Here is a 25,051-nt window from a genome sequence, read left to right on the forward strand (position 1 = left end):
GCCCCTTCCAGATCTTCTCAAGCCAAACTCAGACACAGCAAAAAACCCAGGTTTTCAGTCCCAGGGTACACACACAACTAAGTAGTGGGGGGCCTCCACTTCCAAATCTGGGAATAATAAGACTCCACCCCCACCCATGATAAACTGTCTCAATGACTTCCTTTTTAAATTTCCAAGCACTTATCAACTGACTGCCCCTTTGGGGGGAAAGATTGCTCTTCATGCAAAGAATTGGGAACTCATTACCCAGGACAAATGGGTTTTAAATATAGTGTCCCAGGGATACAGATTTCACTTCCACACGTTGCCAACACCAAGCAGGTGGCCAGACCTACCCCCAAATCAGTGGGCAGAGGCCCAAAAACAAGTACTTTCTTAAGCATGGGGGCTATTCAGCTGGTACCAGAAGAGGAAAAGGGACAAGGTTTCTACTCAAGACTTTTCCTGGTACCCAGAAAAGACAATTCATGGCGTCCTATCCTGGACCTGTCTACTCAAAACACCTTTTTGGAGATTCCAAAATTCAAGATGCTGACTCTTCACCAATTACTTCCTATGCTAGGCAAAGATGCCTGGTTGGCAACACTACATTTAAAAGAAGCATACCTGCACATCCCAATCAGGGAACCTTGCAGAAGATACCTATGCTTCAAAGCAGGCTACATGCACTATCAGTTCTCTGCACTGCCCTTTGGCTTATCTACTGCGCCTAGGGTATTCACAAAGTGCCTAGCTCCAGTTATTGCAGGCAAAGAAATATTCAAATATAACCATACCTGGACGATTGTCTAATTCAGGCAGAAAGCCAGGACATACTTTTGAATCATCTGGCCTTTGTACAAAGGGTTCTAACTTATCTGGTGTACACCATAAACAAAAAGAAATCGCAACTGGTACCCTGTCAACAAATTATATTCCTGGGAGCAAGCTTGAATACAACTTCCCAGATGGCTTACCTCACGCCAGAGAAACAAATTCATCTGACAACCTACTTCAAATAAGTGGCCACAAAAACCCTGTTATCTGCAAGACAGATACTGCAGGCCTTGGGGTTCATGGCCTCCTGCATTCTTCTAATTCCATATGCAAGACTGCATATGAGGAAACTACAGTGATATTTAAAAAGCCTATGGTGTCAACGTTCTCAGGACCTAGAAGCAATGATTCCTATCATACCTTGCCTACACCTAGAGTTCCTTTGGTGGGCAGAGGCCTGCCACCACAACAAGGGACTACCTTTTACACCACCCCCTGCTGCCCAAACCCTAACAACAGATGCATCAGACTATGCATGGGAGACTTACCTGGCAGGGAAGTGCATTCAGGGCAAATGGAACCCAAGTCAAATGCACCTGCATATCAATCAAAAAGAAATGTTAGCTGTACAGAATGCTCTGACAGCCTTCAAGGATCACATTCTTCAAGGACAACTAATGGTAAAGACGGACAACACCACTGTTATGTGGTACATAAACAAGCGGGGGGGTACACATTCTTACCCCTTCTGCAGACTAGCCATGGCATTGTAGAACTCAGCCTTGAGCTACCAAGTGCACCTACAAGCTCAATTCCTGCCATGAAAATTAAATACACTGGCAGACGGACTAAGCAGAAACCTCATGGACCCACACGAGTGGAAACTGGAACTAATGACTTTCAACATGTTGACAAACAAATGCAGGAGCCCAGATATAGACCTGTTTGCCTCTCCCCAGAATTACCAATTGGACAAATTTTGCACAAGGACTCCCCATAAACAAGCCTGGAAAGTGGATGCTCTGTCCTTCAGCTGGAAAAACCTATCAGTCTATGCCTTCCCCCCTCTGCCTCTGCTCTCCAAAGTAGTACTTAAAATCAAACAGGACAAACCAAGGATGATTTTTATTGCAACAGACTGGCCACACCAACACTGGTACCCCCTTCTGCACAGTGTCACAATTATCTCCATGGCACCTGCCTCAGACTCCTTCCCTGCTGTCTCAGTAGGAAAACCAGATTCAGCACCCTCAGCTTCTAACACTGAACCTTGCACCCTGGCTAATTACTTAATCTCTCCTTTACCATCCCTCAGCAAACCTGTGATGGATATCATTTTAGAGGCAAGGAGGCCTAGTACTAGAAAATCTTATGCTGAAAAATGGAAAAGATTCTGCGCCTGGAACCAATCTGAAGGGGATAAGCACAGCAGCGCCCAATTTACCTCAGATTTTACAATACTTAACTGAGATGCTTCACAAGGGCCTGTCTTTTTCCTCCATTAAAATCCATGCCTCAGCCATTTCAGCTCATTGTAACACAGAACCTCCCCTCTTCTCTCATCCACTGCTCAAGCAGTTCCTCAGAGGGGCCAAAAATTTGAGACCACCCAGGAGAGCTCCAACCCCAGCCTGGGACCTTAACTTTGTCTTGGAGAAACTCACTCTACCATCTTTCGAGCCAGCTGCTACTGCAGACTTAAAATTTATTTCTTGGAAAACAGCTTTCCTTTTAGCAATCACTTCAGCTAGAAGGGTATCTGAATTACAGGCCCTTATAGCAGTGGAGCCTTTCATCATCTTTCATGCGGACAGGGTGTCCATCAAAACCAATCCATCCTTCATGCCCAATGTGGTATCCATTGTGGCTCTTAATCAGTCCATTCATTTGCCAACCTTCTTTCCCAATCCACAGAATAAAGGGAAATGGATACTGCATTCCTTAGATGTGCCCAGACAACTTAGATTTTACTTGGACAGGACTAAACCTCAAAGTAAATCTGAACAACTGCTGGTGGCATTTGCTGCAGGCGCATAGGGGAAGGCTATTTCAAAGCAAACCATTTCTAAATGGATAAGCCATTGCATTCATTTCTGCTATAAGCATCATGGAAAACCTATCCCCAGGGGATCAGACCTCACTCTACCAGGGCTGCATCTACCTCTACAGCCTTTCTCCGAGGCGTCCCTACCAGGGACATCCTAGAAGCTGCTACCTGGAGCTCTGTACATACTTTCACCAAGCATTATCATTGGCCAATTTTCTCTAATTCCAGAGCTGGCTTTGCCACTGCAGTCTTGCAGGGCCTTATAGCTGGCCCTAATGCTATCTAAATTCCTCCTCCCAACCATAGCTGTGGGAATCTACCCAAATGTAATGACTGCAACAGTGAAACACGAAGAACATAGTACAGTTGTGTACACTTACCATAAATGTTGATGTTCAAGTGTATTCACTTTTGCAGTCCTGGTTACCCTCCCTCCAGCCCCCTAACTTCTTTTGGCTATACCTCTACTTTCCTTTACTATGCTTAAAAGCCTTTTTGGTGTATTTGCTTTTTTGTTGGAGGTATATTTTTGTACTTTTATATTTAATTGCTTCCCATTATGGGGGCACCTGACATCTGGGGCAAGAAAAACTGATGTAATGGTGTCAGCTGCATGTTTTATACCCCTGACGACCTGGCATCATGGAAGAAGGGACAGCAACCAACGCAGGACCCAAGACTTTGTTAATCAGGCCAACTGAGGGCTACCTGCAGGCAGATAACTCAAATGTAATGACTGCAACAGTGAATACACTCGAACATCTATATTTATGGTAAGTGTACACAACTGTACTTTCTTCGCTCTGATTCCCTCACCAGGGGATGCCCCTAGAGATGCTCTAGTCCATGTTTGGCCTCCCTGGGCTACTGTATGCTTACCCACCGTTACCACTCATTCCGAAGTTTCTTCAGAAAGCTTGCTGACTGGGGTGCAAAGTGATCCTCATTGCACCATTCTGGCCAAGTCAAGTTTGGTTCCCCTTCCTTTGGTCTTATCTTCTAACACCTTCGTGGATTCTGGATCCCTACCCAGATCTAATCTCACATCCTTCGGGTGCCTACCCTCCCAATCTGGACAGTCTCAAGCTGACAGCTTGGCTGCTCCAGTTCCCTTGATTACCAGGACTCCCGGTCTTTCATCCCCTGTAAAATCTATACTAGTTGCTTCTCTTAAAGATTCCACTAGGAAGGTCTAGTGCAGTAAATGGAGACGTTTCTCTGTCTGGACCTCTCAGAGAAACCTGGATCCTTTTACAGCCCCTGCTCCAGTGGTGTTGGATTTCTTAACTAGTATTTTTCAGCAAGGAGCTAGTTCCTCCACAGTGAAAGTACAGTTGGCAGCCATTTTTAATTTTCATGCAGGTGAAAATAAGATTGCACTGGCCTCTTCTAGGTTATGTAAAGCCTTTCTAAAAGGCACCTTTCTTCTGCATCCCCCCCAACAAAGATTCGGTTCCTCTTTGGGACCTCACTTTGGTTCTCCAGTCATTAGTAACTCCCCCTTTTGAACCTGCTGCATCAGTGGATTTAAAGTTTTTGTCTTGGAAGACAGCCTTCCTAGTGGCTATTATGTCCGCTAGGCGGGTCTCTGAGCTGCAGGCTTTGTCTGCCATGCCTCCTTATTTGGTCTTCCATAAGGACAGGGTCTCTCTTAGTACAAATCCTTCTTTTTAACCCAAAAGTGGCATCTCAATCAAACATAAACTAAACAATTAATCTACCTGTTTTCTTTCCAAATTTTCAGAATAAAGGGGAACATAAACTTCATTTGTTAGATGTTCATAGACAACTTCGTTTCTACCTTCATAGAACACAATCCTTCCGTAAGTTTGATCAATTATTTGTCTCATTTTCTAAACCTCGTTTGGGCAAGGCCATTTCAAGGTTTCTTTAGCCAGATGGATCACTCTTTGTATTTTACACATTTACAAAGCCAAGGGTTTATTTCCTCCTGGTTTGATTAAAGCCCACTCTACCAGGTCCATGGCGACTTCCGCTGCTTTTTGGTCTAAAGTTCCTTTGGATGACATTTGCGCAGCAGCAACTTGGGCAAATTCTCATACTTTCATCTTCCATTACAAGTTAGATCTGATTTCCAGAGGGAGAGCATCCTGTGGCTCTGCGGTGCTCAGGAATATCCTTCCATGAGGGCCTCCCTGGATTGGTTGAGTAGATGGGGACTCTGTCCCACAGGTTGCAGATAAAATGAAGTTAACTACTTCATATAAAGAAGTTATGTACTCACCATAACATTACATCTGAGTAGCTATACTTCATTTTACTGCAACCTTCCCACCCTCCATCCCCCTGACCTTTTCATGTGAATAAACATGTTAGGTTTATTTAGTTGAGTTGCTTATATTGTTGCAGCAAACTCGATCTGAGGGAAGATAGGAGATGGTGGTGTATTATGGGTAGGGGGAGGAACTCGGAGCTTGGAGCAGATGGTAGAAAATAAGTTGCTGGCTCGGATCCGAATACCCACAGGTTGCAGGAAAAATGAAGTATAACTACTCAGATGGAACATTATGGTGAGTACATAACTTCTTTATTCTGCTCATGCTGCAGCTTGGCTGTAGCTCTGTATACATCTCAGGCAGCCAGTGAGGGTTTTTCAAGGAGAAACTTGTCACTGCTACAGAAACTGGGCTCACTGACTAGTTATACACTACTAAACACTGTTATACACTACTAAGGAAGATAGAAATTGCATCTGATCTACTGTTACGAGTTCCTCACAAAGCTGTACCTCATTCATCAACTGTATTTATTGTATGTTTCCTTCTCACTATGTGTTGCCACATTTGCATACCATTTATTCTTTGCAGTGAGTTGGGCACTCTACTTCCTTGCAGCATACCTCAGGAATGTGCTTTGTATAAAGATTGTAATTATTCTATAATGCTTTTCATGCTCATATTTATCTTATTGTCACTGTTTGTATTTTGTTCTAAATGGATCTTTTCTGCTGTTACTTTACTATATATAGCCCAGGTCCTGGTTGAAATGTGTTGAATGGATCAGTTTACCCGCATCATTGACAGATGTAAATTGCTAACTGCATTATCTGTCTTGACCTGTACATAGATAAAGACACCCAATATCACCTTACATTTGGCATATTCCAGGAGACGCCTACTTAATATCTCAACTTTGCCTTCACTTTTCAAAAAACGTGAGGCTGTCAGCCTTTCAATGTGTCCTGCTTAGTAAGGGGCCCTTCAGTTGTTCAGATTCATTCCCAAATCCACATCAGCAACATCTCTTTTGGAAGTTGCAGTTCTGTGCCAGAAGGTCAGTGATAAAGGTTGGTATTATTAGTACAGTCTTGTTACTCTTCACATATGCATCTGAGTTGCCTTCTGATCAACTGAGCTCTGTCATCGGCCCTGAGTATGGATTCCTCATCATTTATGTTGCATCGTAGAGTAGCACAGTTGCATCTCTCTGTTAAAATATAGCCACACATTTTAACATGTGTTGAGGTTACAGCTGTGACTTTGTTTAAGAGTTCTCTGGCACTTCATCTGTATGGATATGCAGCAATGAATAAGACATATCTGTCTCTTATGACATTCCCATTTAATTTTCTGCAGGTAGCAGTGGTATACAGATGTGAAGCATCTCCCCTTCCTCATCCAAAGCTCACAGAATTGGGGTATACTCTACTATACTAATTTGTGTACAACTCTAAGGTAGTATGCATTTTCACAGGTTTGTCTCTGACTCTGGAGCATTTGTAGGTTATCATAAGTTCATGGATAACTACTATGCTAGTTGCCCTTGTTGACCATTTTAAGCCTAGACAGTGTCCTTTTTAGTTCTTGAATTAACCTAGCCAGTTAGGTATTAGATTAGCTTTACCCACCCCATTGTCATTAACTGGAAAAAAGCATTTAGGAGCTGCATCTGTCTATTGGTAGTACAGGGGCAGTCCTGGAGTAAATTTTCTGCTTCCCATCCAGAGATCCAAGTTGTGTTTGAATATGGACAGGGATGAACTTTGTTTTATACGGATGGGGAGTCAGTTCCAAAGCAACGGTATCCCTAGTGAAGTATACCTGTTCCTCCAACCTTTCTGTCGATATTGCAGAAGAGGCTTAGATCCCTAAACGGAGTATTTCTTATGCCATTTGACTTGCTGATGTGCAGTACATCTATCAGTATCCTATAGAGTGTTAAGAGGTGACCTGCGTCTGGCATACAAGGCATCCTGCAAAAAAGTATAGTGACAATGCCTTGAGTCGGTCCATGTAGGACATTGTTTAGGCCTTGTATCCTTTTAGCTGAGTATCTGTATGGGTGCTCCATGTGTTGCATGTGTCTGGACAGATGCATGCCAAAAGAGGATCTATGTTAGAAGACTGAATGTTTAGGTGATCGAACACCTAAACATCGATCTTCTAATATCGAAAGCAAAAAACGGCGAACAGCCGATTTAACGCAGGGAAAGATTTCCCTTGGCCGTTCGCCAGAGTTTGCTATTTCCCTACTGTTGAGCGATTTCGGAGTTGGTATATTTAGTTAGGGGGATGGGGGGCACTGACCCCCCGGGTGAAGCCCCCCACTTAATTTAGTAATTTTTTTTGTGTTGTGGCCGAGGGACATGTTTCCCTGGGACGTTCGACATTGTGCGGTTCGATATTAGAAGATCGATGTTTAGGTGTTCGAATACCTAAACATTCGGTCTTCTAATATAGACCCGCCAAAAGAGGCATTATACTCTGTGACTGGCCTAAAGAGGGCTGAGTAAAGGGGGACAATGATATTTCTAGATCTAGAAACATTCCTTTTGTTTGCAAGATACACAGTATAGATGAACTTTCTTATGACAGTACACACATGTTGTGTTAGGTCTCTGTGTCCACACAAGTTTCCAAATCCCAAACAACTGGGTCAGTTCTTAGGGCCATCACCAGGGTAGATTACTTCTCAAAGGATACCGTCATACATTTTTTTTTTATATTTGGTTTCAGTCTGATTCTTGCACCAGTTCTTTGTTTGAGAAAAAATTCTAGCCTGATGGTCAAGTTGTTTGTGGATTCAATAACTGCATCTAGCTTGCACTCACCTGCAAACTTCTTCAGCCATAGCCCTTTTATATTGACTTTTACTTCAGAGAAGTGGGTGCAAACAGTAGCGGTCCCAACTCTGAACCCTGGGGGACTCCATTGTGACTGCCTCTTTATAGAAGTGGCTTCCCCTATTATGATCTCCTCTGTCCTATCTGTGAGTCACTTTGCAGTCCAGCTGGTGGCATAGCGGTTTATTCCTAGTTTATTTAACTATCCTACTATGCCTGAGTGGGGGAGTGTGTCAAAAGCTTTCGTCAAATCAAGGTATGTGGTGTGTTCAGTGTAACCTTCATCCATGACTTTGGTGACCTTTTCAAAAAAAAGTCCACAAGGTTGAGTAAGTATGACCTGCCCTTAACAAATCCAAACTGAGATGTGTTCAGTGTTTGGAGCTTCCCTATGTCCAGATTAATTCCATAGTAAATCTTTCCATGGCTTTGCATATGAGGCTGGTCAGACTTATGGGTCTGTAATTGCCAAGGTCTGTTGAAGGTCCTCCCTTTTGCAGGGGAATGACTGTAGCTATTCTCCATTCACTTGTCACAAAACCTGTACAGAGGCTGAAGCTGGACAGTGTTGTTAGGGAGGCGGCCAAATAGTGCTGCATGCTATTCAAGATACATCCAGGGATAGTATCAAGACCCATCAATTCAGTATTTTTAGCTTTTAATAGCACCTTTAAGATTTTGTCTTCTGTGATAGCTGGAGGCAAGCTGGTTTCAGGTATATCTTGTCAGATAGATGGATTCATAGGTTTATAGGAGATTACTAGGCTAACAACTCAACTGCGGTGGTGGCGCTGCGGTAGCATTGTCGCCTCACAGTAAGACGTTGTCCCGTTCGATTTTCATCTAGAGCGTCTTCTGTGTGGAGACATGCGTGAATGGGCGTACCTTCATTGAAGGTTGTGCGACAGGCCCAGCAACTCGGTACGTACAAATCTACTGCCAATCATTAGCGGACTGGAGATCCGCTATGGCGACCCCTAACTGGGAAAAGCCGAAAGACTACTAGGCTAACAACTCAAGAGCCTTTACAAGCCTAGCCAGATTTACCCAAATTTTACCAGTTTTCTTTCCCTAGAGGAAAGACAGCAAGGGTCAGCAAGTGAGGTTTTGACAATTTTTACAGACTGCCCGTCTATAAATGGCATGGGCACCACCCCAGGCGTGAATTTACAATTTCCCATCCATTGATCCAGATTGTGCTTGAAGATGATCAGGGAAGGGCTCTACTTCATGTGAATAGATAGCCTAATTCAGAGGAGGGGCAATCTGTGGGACACACATCTGTCCCTCCAGCATGACCTATTCATGCCAGAGATCAAATTTGTTTCCTTGGAGCAGGTAACCCTCTCGCAGTTAGTTTTGTGAATATGCAACGTTTTCATCAGGGCTGGGTCAGAGACTTTCTTGTATGTCAGGCATAGATCACCCCTTGGTAATCGGTAAGCAACTGAATGCAGTGATAGGGCTTGTAATTGGTCCGCGTATGACACGTTGATTATACCCTGTATTTTTTTGGAGAGAAACCTCTGAGAATGCTCCAACTGTTGCAGGTGCCTGGCGAGATACATGTCAGAGGTTGTGTTATACTCAGTTATTGGTCTGAGGGTTGAATACAGTAATACTATGACATCCTTAGATCTGGATGCAATGCCTTTACTTATAAGCTAAGCCACATAGAAGGATTTCCTCGCCACCATGGACACATGGTAGTCAAAGTTCAGATTACTAGCTATATGAGTACTTGGATCGGTCTCCACTAGGTCAACTCTTACAGGGATGCTATCACTATTGTAATTTGCACGGCTGTTTGATTTCTGAAAGGATATTATTATGCATGTCACATTTAGTTTGAGGCCATGGCTCTGACACCAGTCATTAGTCTGTATCGGTCCTTTCTGTAGGATAGCAACATTGTTTCGGAAGTCATTAATTGGCTCCAACTTGCAGTCACCAGCAAACATGGTCAGCCAAAGGCCATCTGCATTTGCTTTTACATCTGAGAAGTATATCTCAAACAGGAGGGGGCCCAGCACTATGCCCTATGGTACTTCATTGCTGACTGGCCTCTTGCTAGATGTGAATTCCTTCACTCTAATAACACACGTCCTATCTATGCGCCGTCTGGCATCCCATCTGGTGACACAGAGGTTTATGCCCAATTTTGTGAGTTTATCTGTGATACCTAAGTGGGGTATTGTGTCAAATGCCTTAGCCAGGTCAAGGTACGCAACTATGCAATATCTTACCCCCATCCATGTTCTTGTTGACCTTATCAAAGAAGTCCACCAGATTGAACAGGGAGTATTTGCCCTTGACAAAGCCAAACTAGGTTGTATCTAGAGTCTAGCAATTTCCTATGTCATTGTTAATGGAGTCCACGATTATCCTTTCTATAGCCTTGTATATGAGTTTAGTCAGACTTATGTGTTAGTAGTTTCCTGGGTCCGTTGATGATACCCCATTGTGCAGAGGGATGACTACTGGGACAAAGCCTGTCTGGAGACTGTGGTTACATGGAGACCTGAGTGGGTTTGCAAGGTCATGTTTCAAGCTATTTAATAGGAACCCTGGGATTCCATCAAGGCCCATTGATGCCATGTTTCTAGCTTTGGAGAGCAAAGTGACGACCTGGTCTTTCTCAGTAACTACCTGTTCTTTTGTGGTAATAGGCAAAGGAGTGGTAGGGGGTATTTCATAAGGAATGACCAGAGGTGATAAGGGGGTGAAATTTGAGCTGAATTTATTGGCCATCAGATTTGCTGTTTCTTCTAGCTGAGTATAGGTAGTGTCATCTACAGCCAACTCAGTACATTGTTGAGTATTTCCTTAAGATTTCGGACATAACTAAAAAATGTTTTTTGGTTATCCTTTGCTTGGGAGGCTATTTCAGCCTTATATTTAACTTTTGAAGACTTAACAAGTTCCCTGATTTGCCTGTTGAGACTAATGAGGGATTTTTTTTTCTCTGTTGTGCACCCTCCTCTCTTCTAGACAGGAATTCCTTCTGTTGTATAGTCTCTTTATGCTGGGGTCCACCAGGGTGATTTCCTTTTCTGAGTAGACTTGGGTTTAGTTCAGTGAGGTACTGCCATTTCTGTGCAGTTGTTAAAATCATTATAAAGGACATTTGTGTATACTCTTGCGTAGGCCTTTGTATTTTCAGGGTTAGGGAGAGCTTTAACATTACTTATGCATCACTTAACAGAAGGTAATTTGCCTTGGAGAAATTCTTTGGGGTTTTAGGGTTTGTTGGGGTTCTACTGTTAAATTTATTTCAAAGGAGACCGATGTATGATCCGATCTTAACAATGAGGACATTACATGGGGGGTGCAATGCTTCTCACATGTTTGTGAGTACTATATCAAGGATATTTGAGCCCCTAGAGGGAGTGCACACCAGCTGTTCCAGACCATTTGCATTGACAATGTCCAGAAATCTCTGACCCTGTATGTTAGTGGTCATGTATGATTTCCAGTTTATGGAGGGGTAGTTAAAATCACCCATGAGTAATGTGTTGGGCTGAATGGTAAGTGATTCTAGTAACTTCAAGTATGTGGAGAAGTTTTCATGGTTAGGACCCTGTAGCTAGAGATAATATGGTGAGAGACTTTGCCTGTGGTCAGATGTACATGGACTAGCTCAAGCAAATCATTCTGCTTGACCAATCTTGAGGTGTGATTGTTTTTATGTAAATGGAAATACCTCCTCCTTTCATTTTTTTTCTTTTCAGAGGGTGGTCTGAATGTGTGATAGGCATTGAAGCCTTTCACTGCCGGGGTGCTTTCCACAGCCTTGAACTACGTCTCTGTAACTGCACATATGTCTGTACTCTCCAGTGCAAGCAGAACTTCCAGCGAATACGGTTTCTTGTTAAGACTCCTAGCATTGAGCAGTAGTACCTTCATCTTGACATTAGAATAATTTGTTATGTTGGTAGTTCTGTTGGTTTGACACTGCCTAAAAAAGGCACTATGGGGGTGGCTAATGCCTTTGCCAGTATTCGAAATTATTAGTATTGGAATGTACCTGGCTAGACATCTCCAGCAGCTGGGAGACCACAGAGGTACCTAACCAAGAGAATTACTGGCCTCAAACAGTTGCCCTATGCAGCACGATTGAAAAAGCTAAGACTGTTCTCTGTTGCATACCGCTTTCTCAGAGGCGATCTCTGTCTAACGTACAGAACCATGTCCAACCCAGAATTGTTGAACATGCTCCATCTTAGCAAAACCAAATCTGCTCAAGCTACACGCTCTAGGGATATAAACCTCAACACAACAATGAATAGAACATGCTGAAGGGATAGATTCCCTTCACAGAGACTTCCCTTACTATGGAACAGGGTCCCGATCTACATAAGACAGAGCCCCTCACTATCACTCTTCAAGAGGAACCTTGATGAGTGGATTGGTAACAGAAAGGTCACACCGGGGATCACACCAACGGCACTACTAGATAGGGGCCAAGGGTACTAGCTGCTAGTACAAGGGTCTAGGGAACTACTAAAGGGGTGGTGAATACCGCACAACGTGCCTGGGCTAATATATGCCTTCGGGCAGATAGCTCAGTACCAACCTATGAGCAAATTGGTGTAACTAAGGATTTTTTTTTTTTGAGCTATGATACAGATTCGGAATTCCCTAGACATAGTAAGGCCTTGGTGAGTCTAATTTTAGTGGCTGCCCAAAAAGCAGTTATTAGAAAATAGAAATCAAAGTCTAAACCATATAGTAACAGAGATAAAACAACCGGAATTGTGATCTTTAGTAAAGGGTAGGAGAAAATTACACAGAAAAAAATGGATTTGTGGGAACAATATGTGCGAAGGAGGAGTGAGGTTTAAAAGAAGGCAGGATTTGAATGAGCTATGTTATGTTTGACAGACAATGGTTGGATGGATTATAAGTGATGTATAATGTTTGCAACTAAAATTGTTTTATGTCAGTATGGTTTGTTTTCATTTATAGGTTCATAGGTAGATATAGGCTATCAGTCTGCAGACTATTTCAAGCCTAACCAGCAACCAGAGGTCAGACTCAAACCTTATACCTTGTGTCTGTGAGGTAAAGACCTTAACCATTATATGCCATCCCCTCCCACTTTGATAGCCCATGTCATATATGATAATTTAATAAAGATGTTTCTTGTTAAAAAAAAGACTACAGTCAGAAAACCCTCTCAATGTAAAAATGCTAGTTTTAGAGCTCAAGTGCAGGGAAACCATACAATCTAGATACTAGAGTCTTGTAAAACTTGCAGATACAGTGTAATGAAGTACAAGAGCAGTAATGGAAACAGTTCAGCTTTGAAACGCTACTAAAGTGCGAGAAATGCAACAAGTAATACAGGATTCATATGAAATAAAGTAAAAAATAATCAGTAGAAGTGCAAAATAATATTCATTTTTAATCTTTTAGCAGTGGATGGCTTTAGGTGGAGCAGATTCTCTAACTCTTAAGTGAAGTAGCCAAACCAAGAGCAGCTCTGAGGAATGGGAGAGAGGGATAAAGTTTGAGCTGAATTTATTGGTCAGTAGGTTCGTTATATATTCAGCATCATTTTATATGACATCATTCATAGTCAGCTCAGCACATTGCTGGGTTGTGCTTCTGAAATTATGAACATAGCTAAAAAAAGGCCTTTTGCTTGTCTTTGACTTGGGTAGCTATTTTAGCCTCAAACTTGGCTTTGGTGGATTTTTATTAAGCTCCTGAGTTTGTTTATTTCAGTGACAAGAGCTCTGTCATTCTGGGAGTTACTCTTCTTACTTTTGATCAAAATTCTCTGATCATCAGGTTAATTGTCACTCTCCCAGTGTGAAAAAAGAAAATACAGTGATACAGTATGTTTTACTGAGAAAGTCCATCTGGGCCAGAAAGTGCCCATTTTCAGCAGAGGCCTGGGGTGAAAAACTCCACAATCACAGTCTTTTAAAAATTAAGTACAGACATTTTAAATAATGAAGTATCATGCTACATTACAAATTATAAGAGTGAAAAATGTAAACAGAATAAAACATCAAACATATGTCTCATAGTAAAGTGCAATGAAAAACAACATGCGATGGAGAAAATGTGAGTAAATACTCTGTAGTCATATTGTGTCACATACCGTAGTATGTGATAAATGAGACCTGAGACAATTATAATAAGATATTTTAAAAAGAACTGAGATTCTGTTATTAGAGTCAGTTGGGGGGGATTGTGAGATGTCTTAGTATGAGAGATGGTGTTCATATTATGGTTATAGAAGGTAGAAGGATGGAGACGAGAATATTATAAGAAGAGTATAGCTTAGGTGAGTAGGGAGGAAAGAGAAAGAGGTAGAGGAAGGGTCTGCAGAGATGAAGTGGATAAGGTAAATTAGTGGGAAAAATGAAAGGAGTGGAGTAGGAGACAGAAGAGAGTTGTGAAGTGTGATTTAAGCTGAAGGGGTGAGAGAAGTATAGTGAGCAAATTCAGCCAGGATTTGCACAGGAGCAGGTCCAAACTGAGAGATAAGGGATAGTAATTCTGCCAGTTTTAGTAAAATTAACTCACTGGCTAGTAATTATACTACCTGGATGCCACCAAAGAAAAAACACAGAGAGCCGCAAAGAAAATCAACTAGAAAAGTTGAAGAGAAAACACTGACTGGAGAGAATCCTACAGCTGTTCAGCAAAAAGCATTTCAGGCTTCCGGTAATTTAGAGAAAAAAATAAAACAAATGTGTTCAAAGCTGAATAAAATAAGAGTAACATTGGAGGACTATATCAACTCAAATAACAAAAGGCTGGAAAAAGAAAGAGGCTTTAAACAGCTATTCAGATGAGCTGATAAAACTGCAAAAATCAGAGGTTGAAATGAAGAAAACGGTAGCAGAGAAAAGCGTTTCAAAAAATGATAGAGTTAAAGGACAGAGCTCTCGGAGAAAACCTTGATTTTTTTACTGTACCAAAGAAACTGGAAGGAACAGATTGTATTGATTTTATTAAGGCACAAATATTAGTATTCCACAGCCTGATTTGTTAGTTGAAAGGCACATTGTGTGTATGCCCCAAACCTGGCCATGAGAAAGCAGCCAAGTTGTGTATTTTATAAAGATGCTGTCATACCAGCTGAAAGGGTTGGTCCTGACTACACTGTGTCAAAAGGGCAAAGTATTAAACAGTGGAGATAGTAGAATGTTAGTGGAAAATGAATATTCAGTGTACACGAGGCAAAAGTGAAACAGATTTCTCCCAGCAGTTAGGGAATGTAGAGAGGCAGACATGAGATTCAAACTGCTGTATTTTTCCTGAAAGATCAAAGGAATTTTTAATGTAGAACAAACTAAGGAGGAAGTGCAAAAGATTGTCCCAACAAAAAATGAGCTGTCAGACAGGGGCTTTGCTCTTCATTCTTCTGATAATAATGCTGATAGAGAGACTTTGCCAGTGAAATCTTTTCCGGTGTTCCAAAGGAGAGTGCTTGAGAAACAGAATAAAAACACAAGTTGACTAGAAGAATCAGAAGTACCTGGACATGAACCAGAGTCTGGGGTTGGAAGAAGACAAGCAACACAGAAATTTGTCCCCTCGCTCCAAAATCCTAGAAAGATGCATGCATAAACAAATTATGGATCACTTACATACACACACACACACACACACACACACACACACACACACACACACACACACACACACACACACACACCCAGCATGGATTTCATCCCTCCCATAGCACTACTACTACTGCATTATTGTCCTTCACCAATACAGTTAACTGTCACAGAAACAATGAGAAATTTGTATCCGCTGTCTTTCTTAACCTTTCCAAGGCCTTTGACATGGTCACACATAGTAAAATTATCTTTCTGAGTGTAATATCAGTCAACCCTCTTATCTCTTGGTTCCAGAGCTATTTATCAGGTTGCCAGCAAGCTGTCCAATGGCAAAACAATCTCTCTCACTTCTCCAGTCACAATAGGAGTTCCACAAGACTCCATTTTAGGACCCCCCTACTCTTTTCAGTCTTCACTAACAATCTACATACTTCCTGTCTGCATGCTTCTGTTATCCTATATGCAGATGTCTCGGCCCTAATTTGTTCTGCCTCCTCCCTACAGGAACTCCATTCAGTTACACAAGAATCCTTTTTCTCAGTTGAAGCATGGGTCACAAACCTAAGCTAATCTTAAACCCTAACAAACAAAACTTCTGTTCAACCTAACAAGGTCCACCACTTCAAGCCCCCTCCTTCAGTATTATGTCCAAGAACAAAACCCTCATTTCTGCTGTAACTCGCACTAAATTTCTATGTGTTGAAATCAACTACAATATGAAATATGACATCCATATTGTCCAGACCATAAAGAATGTGCACAAAAAATAAGGTGTTCTCTACAGAAATGAACAATTCCTCACTAAACAGGCTAAATCCACCATTGCATGTACCCATCTCATTTGTACACTCCTCCGTGTCTCCCCAATACTTACAAAACTTGAGAAAGACTGAAGTAGCCAAAATTGATTCCTGCTACAATAAAATAGTCAGATTTGCCACAGACTCTCCTTTCAGATCACATCACTGTTCAGCTCTTAACTTAATTGTCTTCAACTACCCAACTCCTTCTCTGTAGTCAACTGATTTTTGCCCATAAAATCCTTCACCAACCTAACAAAACCCCTGCACTCCAAAATTTAATACTTCCACATTCAAACAATAGATCACTTTGTTCAAGTAATAGATTACTATTACAGGTAAAAAAGGCCAACAAGAACGCTGGTGATTCCCTCTTCTCCAGCTTCATATCTAAAAAATGGAATACTCTGCCCTAGAATATAGTACCCCATTCCTCCTTGATAAAGTTTAAACAATTGCTAAAAACTCATCTTGTGGATACATGGCTGTGTTGCTGCACCACCACTAGTTAATTCACCCTTAATCTCTAAAGCTATCTAACCCACTTGCATTAACTCAACTACCAAGAGTACTGACCTTTGGTATTCTGACACTTTGATTTCTCCACTCATGTTCATTCTTCAGTACTATATATCAACAAGACCAAGAATTTCCAGTGTACAATGTTTCTCAAACCTTCTTTGTATACAGGACTTTTATCATATCCCTTACAGATAATTCTAAGTATTGTACTGATACCTAAAAGGTATAACGGGGTAATCTCTGACCACAAAGAATATAACTTTCAAACTGCATAGTTCTCCAACCTGTACCTCTCATCAGCTAGATTTACTTTCACACCGTCTCTGTCATTGTACTGTACATTGCATGTAGTTATTTGCACTCTGTTTTTCTAACTGTAATTTGAATCCTACTGCATCTGATATTTTATCACTGTAATGTGCATTGTATGTTGCTGTTGTCATTATACTTTTCATGTTGTAACTTGGATCGTTTTTATGTCTGATATTTGCATCTTGTATGTTGAACTTTTCTTCCCAGGCCTCTGCTGGAAAAAGACCTTTGTCCAGTCAGACTTTCCCGGTTAACAGATGTAAAATAAAATAAATTGTAAGGCAGGAGTGTCCTTTTTCCCCTTTGTTTGTGTTATATTTAGAGCCATTGGCAAAGAAAATAAAGGACTTAGAAATTCAAGGATATAATTGGTATGGTGATTTAGAAAAGTTGGCTTTACTTGCAGAAGTTATTATTTTGTACCTAATAAAATTAGAAAAGGACATCTCAGTGCTGTGGAACATATTGAGACAGTTTCAAGTCTTTTCAGGATATTAAATTAGTGAAGACCAAAGAAAGCTTAAAGCTTTAAACTATAAACCCATACTTGTCTTGGTTCAGCAATACCCATATTTATGTGGACACAATAAAATGAAGTATTTAAGAATATGAATTATAAAAGATTCTGTTATGGCAGCTAGGGATATGTGGGAAGAGAGTAAACAAAAGAAAATACAAAAACTTCAAAGCTGGAAGCTCTAGTTTATGGATATGGATAACATGATACAAGCAGTTGAAATATTTTAAGTCCCGTTCGTTTTATATATAGTTCAGGCGTATTTTTATCAACCAGAGGAGAAGTTGTGGACAGTGATTAATAAAGAGTTGAAGGATTTTATCTAGGAGGGGAAGAGGGCAAGGGTACAGTGGGATACAGTGATCCTTCCATTATAGCAAGGTGGTTTAGGATTATCTGATATGAATGGATATTTTAGAGCTACAAAGTTAAGGCTTTTATATAAATTAACTTTAGGTGATTTGGTCTCAGTGAACTGGGGTGTTAGTGAAATGGTCTTTAAGTGAAGTGATACAAATCTATAAATAAATATATATATATATATATATATATATATATATATATATATATATATATATATATATATATATACACACACACACACACACATATATATATATATATATATATATACATATATATATATATATATATATATATATATATATATATATATATATATATGTATACATACACACAGACATACATACAGATGTATATATATAAATTGCAAGCAGAAAGCTATAATTCAAGTGGAAAGGGATGATGATGAAGTGTGTGGGGGGATTCAAGAAATGAGAGAGCCTGATTTTGGATGCATATACTTAAGGAGAATGACAACTGCCATAGAGAATATTGTATTCAGAAAGTATCAGAAAGTAACAAAGTATCTGAGAACATAGGTTTTGGGGGTGCAATGAGTTGGCAAACTTTGAAAATTCTCTACAGAGTACTTTGTCAGAAATATCGGGTGAGCAAATGGGTGTAACTAAGGAATATTTTTTTAGCCCAGATACAAGATCTAAATTGCCTAGAGGTAGTAACATAGTAAGACCTTGTTAAGTTAAATCTGGTAGCGGCCAAAAAAAATCAGAGAACGGAAATCAAGGTCTAACCCAGCTGTAGTTGAAGTATTGAACATTGTGACAGAAATAACATAATTCAAAGTAGGACCTTTACAAACGGGTTGGAGCAAATTACATACAAAAATAGAAATTGTGGGACCATTACATGCGTAATAATGTTTTGTAGGAGTAAGGTTTACTGGAAGGCAGGAATAAATCAATTTACGTATTTTAGAGCTATGATAATTATACAAAAGCATATATGTAATTTATAATGTTTGCAACTGTGAACATGTCAATATGGTTTGTTTTTTTTATGTAAATGTATGTTTACCTGTGTCTTATGTGCTAATTCAACAAAGGTGTTTAAAAAAAAATTGTCCTGTTATTATAAAGCTTGTTGACATTATGGCTCCACCATGAGGGTTTGTTTCTGGAGTTTACCCTGCACTTGTTCCTACAGGATACAGCTGCCATCTGTGCAGCTGTTTACATGCTGGTGTAGAGTGGTGGTGTACATTTCTGCATTCTCAGTGAAGTTAACTGGGTTTGGGTGGGACTTGAAGTTTGCCAATATGTCACTTAGGAGTAGGTAATTTCTAGAGGTACCTTGGGTTGAAGGGGTCTCTGGTATCATTTTTATTTCAAAGGGGACTGCTTTATAGTCAACCCTAACAAGTGATGAAGATACACAAGGGGTGGTGCAGAATATTTCCTTATTAGTAAGGACAAGATCCAATATATTATTCTCCCTATTTGGTATTCTAATTGTTGCAGGGCATTTGTACTGACGAAGTCCAGGAATCTCTGTCCCTCTGCACTAGTGGTGGTATAGGTTTCCCAGTATATAAATGGGTAGTTTACATCACCTAGGAAAATGGTATTCGGTTTAATACTGAGTGATTCTAGTTCCTGTAAATAAGCATTGTGGCTTTCGTGGGTATTAATTGGAGTTGTATAACTAGTTAATAGATGGTGAGGGATCTTTTCTGATGGTGATTTGAGCATGAAGAAGCTCTAGTTCATCATTCTGCTGTACCACCCTTTATGCGAGTCTCTTCTGGATGAAGATTGAGACACCTCCACCTTTTCCCATCCTGCACCATAGCTGGTCTAAACTTGTGGAGGGTATTATAGCACTACACAGCCAGAGAGGTATCTGCTACTTTAAACAATTCCTTAGTCATACACAGACATCTATATCCTCCATGGTGAGAAGGGCTTGTAGGGACAGGGAGAAGAGTTGCTTGTTTAATCTCCTGGCATTGAGCAGTAATAGCTTCGTATTTCCCTTTACTTGCTTCAATATGTTAGTAGATTTATCAAGTTGGCATTGCAAAACTGGTCTCCACAAAGAGACCAGTCACCAGTGACGTCCCCCTGAGTACTGTGTTGGGACCTTTCCTGTTTGGCATCTACCTTTCTGAAGTGAAAGCCAGTACCAAAGAGCTGTGGCTGCCTAAATGTTTGTAGGTGACTGCAAGCTAGGACTAGTCATTTAATCCCCAGGTGACTTAGTAATGTTGCAGGAAGGTTTGTATCAAATAAATAACTACTGTCAAAATCTTGGTCTGAACTAAATGTCAAAACATGTATTATTGTCTCCTTTAAGAAGTCATCTACCCAGGGAACTACCACATTGACAATGTGCTCCTCAGAGATGGCACAGTTGTTAGGGATTTGGGAATTTATGTGGACAGTAACCTAACTTTTGACCAGCATGTTGTAAGAGTGTAAGAGAATCCTTCTTTACTGCACATTTTATAAACAATGGGATTGTGTCTAGATCTAGGTATGTCATTGTCACTCTTTACTCTGTCCTCATTAGGCCAGTCATTGAATATAATGCTCCCTTTGGCATGTATCTGTCCAGACACATGCAACAACTGGCAAGCCCACAGAAATAAAGGATACAAGACCTAAACAACATGTCCTCATGGACCGACTCAAAGCCTTGTCACTATACTCGGCATCCTACAGACTGCTAAGAGGTGACTGTGTCTGGCATACACAGTATCCTCTAACTCATTAATGATGGATTTACTGCTCATCAGCAAGTCAAATGGCATCAGAAATACTTGGTCTAGGAATCTAAACCTGGTCTGCAACAACCACAAAACGGTTTGGAGGGACAGGCATATTTCGCTGCTGTGGAACCGAGTCCCCATCCATATAAAACAAAGTTCATCCCTATCCATTTTCAAGTGCATTTTGGATCTATGGATGGGAAACAGAAAATTTATGCTAGGACTACCCCGTGTACTATTAATGGACAGTGGCAGCTCCTAAATGCTTTATCCCATGCACGGGTCCCCTCAAATTATCTATGGTATGATCCCAGTTATTCTCATTAGGGATAATATATAATTATTGACTATGGGATGGGTGAGACCATTCTATAACCAAATGGGGTAGGTTATTTCCAGCACAAAAAGGGAAACTGGTGGGGCTTGAACATCCCCACAAGAGCAGCTAGCCTAGGACTTTCCTACGAATCTATTGCATCAGAAAAGGCATTATGGGAGTGGATAATGTCTTTTCCAATTATCAAAGCCTTAGAGGGCAAGAGATGCAGGTCATCCTGACGAAGCAGTGTGGTCTCTCAAGTCGTATCCTGACAGGTTGACGGATATTGGACCCATTTTGAATGAGATAGAAAACTAAGCCAATTACTGAAGTCAGTTATTTTTGTTCATATTGTAGCATCATCTTGGAAAAAGTAGAATACTGGTCAGTGCTAGGCTGATAATCTGCCTTGGACACATAATCAGAGAGATTCATTATGTCTCCCTTCATGTAGTTCAGGGAGGTACCTTTCAAGTCATTGATACCCACATCTGCTGTGACAGTCATACAGGTATGCAAGTGTGATCTGATGGATCCTGGCAGCAGACAAACAACTAACCATCACTCTTTCCTTACTCATTCTGGTAAAAAGTGTCCATCTGTACGTCTTCCAGTGGAGTAACCTGTAACTAGAATGTTGGCATAACATGCTGAGTATGCTTTGTGCCTCTTTTACATTTTAGAGGTCACTGAGGTTTATGCAAGTTAATTTTAGGACCTCTGCATATGATGGATTGTTTGTATTGAGATGGGTTTGGTGAGGTGTGCCGTACTGCTGATGGTTTTGTTACCTGAGTGTGCTGTGTGTAAGATTTTTGTACATCGCTCACATACTGTATTATGCTACTTGAGTAATAGATGATCATCAGACAGAATGAGACGATTGTTAAGCTGTCTCAAAATACCCATTTCAGTCAGGCTGACTACGGAAGTTGTGAGAAAGTGCTGGTCCATGGTTTTGACAGGAATGACTGTGGGAGGGAGGGGTGACTATAACTGCTTGGAGTTCAGTTTGTTTAAAATAATATTTGGGTAGACTTGCTACTGATTATTTAAAGTACAGTACATATTGGAGTAAGAGGCTGTATATAGAAACTTAATGCTGTAAATAACTGTGTCTATACTGTGCAGTCAGCCACACTGTAGTGTGATGGGCAGCATTGCACTAAATTATTGTATTTATAGCACTGAAAATAAGTAAGCAGTAGCGCAATAGAGCACACCAAACCTATAACAAGACACATGAATTTAGTGTCTGTAGCAATTAATGCCTGCAACTGTCCTGGGAACCCTCTTCTGCCACCAGAAGGACCTAGTAAACTAACTACAGCCAAAACTTACTAATTTTGCACTAAAATCTGTGCAGGCAGTATCGGTAGATTCAATATTAAACAATTTTGTCAAAGGTCTCTTTGCTTGGTGAATAACTTTGGGGGAGAGACCTAGCAAAATGATCAGCAGCCAGTAAACTGAGAGGTTGGAGAATTCTGTTGTCAAATTGTCATAAGGAGCGGGCAACGACAGATGACACTGGGTTTAAGAGCACACATACAACAGGGTTGGTAGGAAGGAACATTTTTTAGACCTTGAACTCTGAGCTGACTGGCCTGAAACCACCTTAATGCAAACACAAGTCCTAAACTAGCCTGACATACTTACTACTTAAGAAAGAAATGGGTTTAATACCAACAGTAAGTCCACTTAAATGGCAAATGCAGTGCAGCTATGTTACTCATATTATGAATGGCACAGCTGCTTTGCAACAGTGGTTTAGTGCAACTTTGTACTGGAATTACAAATATAGGCTTAATGACTTTCACTAAACCAGATACAGACTGTTAAAATTAACTTAACAAACAAGAAATTACAAATCTTCACTTGGCTTTTCTGTTTTACGCAGTAGAACTTTTAAAACAGCAGTAATTTGAAAGAATACAGCTTGGGAATTCATGACCCTTAGCTCTGAGTTAACTGGCCTGGAACTATGTTAATGCAAACACAAGTCCTTAACTAGCCTGACAAACCCTCACTACATAGGAAAGAAACTAAAGTTTAATACCAACAGGTAGTCCATTTAAATAGTAAAATGCAGTGCAACTCTGTCACTTGTATCATGAATTGTACAGCTGCTTTTCAACAGTGGCTTTTCTCCCACTGCTTGTTTTTAAATGATCACTTAGGGTGTGTTTTGTACCAAAATGAAAATATATATTCCCACTGTACTAGAATTAGTGAGTATATTAACAGAGATAAAACATCTGGAATTGAGATCTTTAGAAAAGGGTAGGAGCAAATTACATAGGAAAAATGGGAATTGTTTGAACATTACATACAGGGGAGGAATGAGATTTAAAAGAAGTCAGGATTTGAATGGGTTATGTAGCGTTTGACAGTGATTGAGTAGATTATAAGTGATGTATGATATTTGCAACTAAAATGATGTCAGTATGGTTTGTGATGTAAAATGCCTGCAGCTAATAATATGTCAGTATGGTTTGTTATCATTTATGTGTATGTATGATTGCTTGTGTCATAACTGATCATTTAATAAAGATATTTCTTGTTTAAAAAATGTAAATATATATTAGTTCACTTTACTCAACATTATGGATTGCTTTGCCTGAACTTGATATGTACTTTCTAGACTGTGTCTGCTGTTCAGTACTTGCAGTTGCTGACTAAGTCTTTATAAGACAAAAGTGCTTACTGAGTCAAAATTTGCTGTGTTTCAATAATTTTTGGTTTATTATATTTGCAGTTTTATCTTAGATCATCACAATGCTGCTTCTACTATTTTACATAAGAATTGCTAATGCCTGGAATTCAGTGTAGTTTTCTCATGTTGGTTTCTGACACAATATTCAATTTCTTTTGCAGGCCTAAAAATGGAAAAAGGCCGGGTACCTCATCTTCTTCAGGTAGCTCTGGATTTCTTCAGTATCCACAGTCAAGGGGCCTTGTTCCGAAGTAACTGTATATATTATTTTAGTACTAACAAATTCAACAGACCTTGACAAGAAGAATGAAAAGCAGGAATGTTTAAATTTTGAAGTAGAAGAGAGATTATGGGAATTACTTCAAAAAAAGACAGATTCCCTTTTGTGGGAAATGAAGTACAGATTGTTGGGAAGTTTATGGGAGTGAAACCTAATTGTTTACAGACTCTTAGGGCATAAAATCAGTTTTATTCTCAATCTGTAATGTCAGGTTGTTGTACTCTTGTTCAAGTTTAAGAACTGCTCAACTTTTTAGGCCTGTCGGTGCTGAAGTGACTGAGTGTACCCCCTACTATACCAAAATACCAGATGTAAGTTTTGGGATAAATAGTTTGTCCATCAGATTGCTTCCTTTTGCTTTAAATGTCCACCTTGTGCTTTCAGTGTTTGAGGCCAGATGTTAACATGTTTACAATAAACTGATGACAGATACCTGAGAGAACACCGACAGTTTTTGATGGTAGAAGTCGCGTTGTAGTGGAAGGCCATTGTTTTTTGAATGTTACTGTATAGAACGGTGTATCTTAATTTTCTTCTAGTGTGTAGTGAGCTGGTACAGTGGGAAGGAGTTTATGGTGGTTTGTACATGGTTGTCCCCAGAAACGTTACTTTTCAAAGGATTTATGTTATGGGACCAGTCCTTTGCCAGTGATGCTGTGCTAATAATCATTAGAGTGGTGCTTCACATGCCATAATCTCCATGTCAAAGGGGTTAAGAGCTGAGAGAGTACATTGTGTGGTGATGAAATGTCATTACTACAGAGGGTGGAAAAGTGTCCTGTGACGAATTCTGGCCACATTGTGTCCACACACAGTGAGATGGGACTAGGAGTTTTGCATAGAAAATATTCTTAAAATGTTATATCAGTTGTTGTATCTTTCTCAGAGTCATCCTACATTGAGCTTTACCCTTAAATCATGGACTGTTTTCATTGTCTGGTCCATTGGAAAAGATGATTAGCTTAGGACACCCACAGTGACTGCATCACTGGCACTTCGATGATGTTCTCATTTCTTGGCAT

General features: G+C 40.4%; 1 protein-coding gene across 2 annotated transcripts in view; it reads left to right on the plus strand.

The window, feature by feature from the left end:
* Window positions 1–24,512, plus strand: part of KIF3B (kinesin family member 3B) — a 446,778-nt gene extending 422,266 nt beyond the window's left edge. For both annotated transcript variants that reach the window (XM_044090351.1, XM_044090350.1), the window contains exon 9: window positions 23,911–24,512. In XM_044090351.1, coding sequence (XP_043946286.1) covers window positions 23,911–24,004 — 94 coding nt within the window. In that variant the 3' untranslated portion in view covers window positions 24,005–24,512. The remainder of the gene's footprint in view (window positions 1–23,910) is intronic.
* Window positions 24,513–25,051: the final 539 nt, after the last annotated feature.

Source organism: Protopterus annectens, chromosome 12.part0, assembly GCF_019279795.1.
Source record: "Protopterus annectens isolate FY-2018-M chromosome 12.part0, PAN1.0, whole genome shotgun sequence".
Lineage (NCBI taxonomy): Eukaryota > Metazoa > Chordata > Ceratodontiformes > Protopteridae > Protopterus > Protopterus annectens.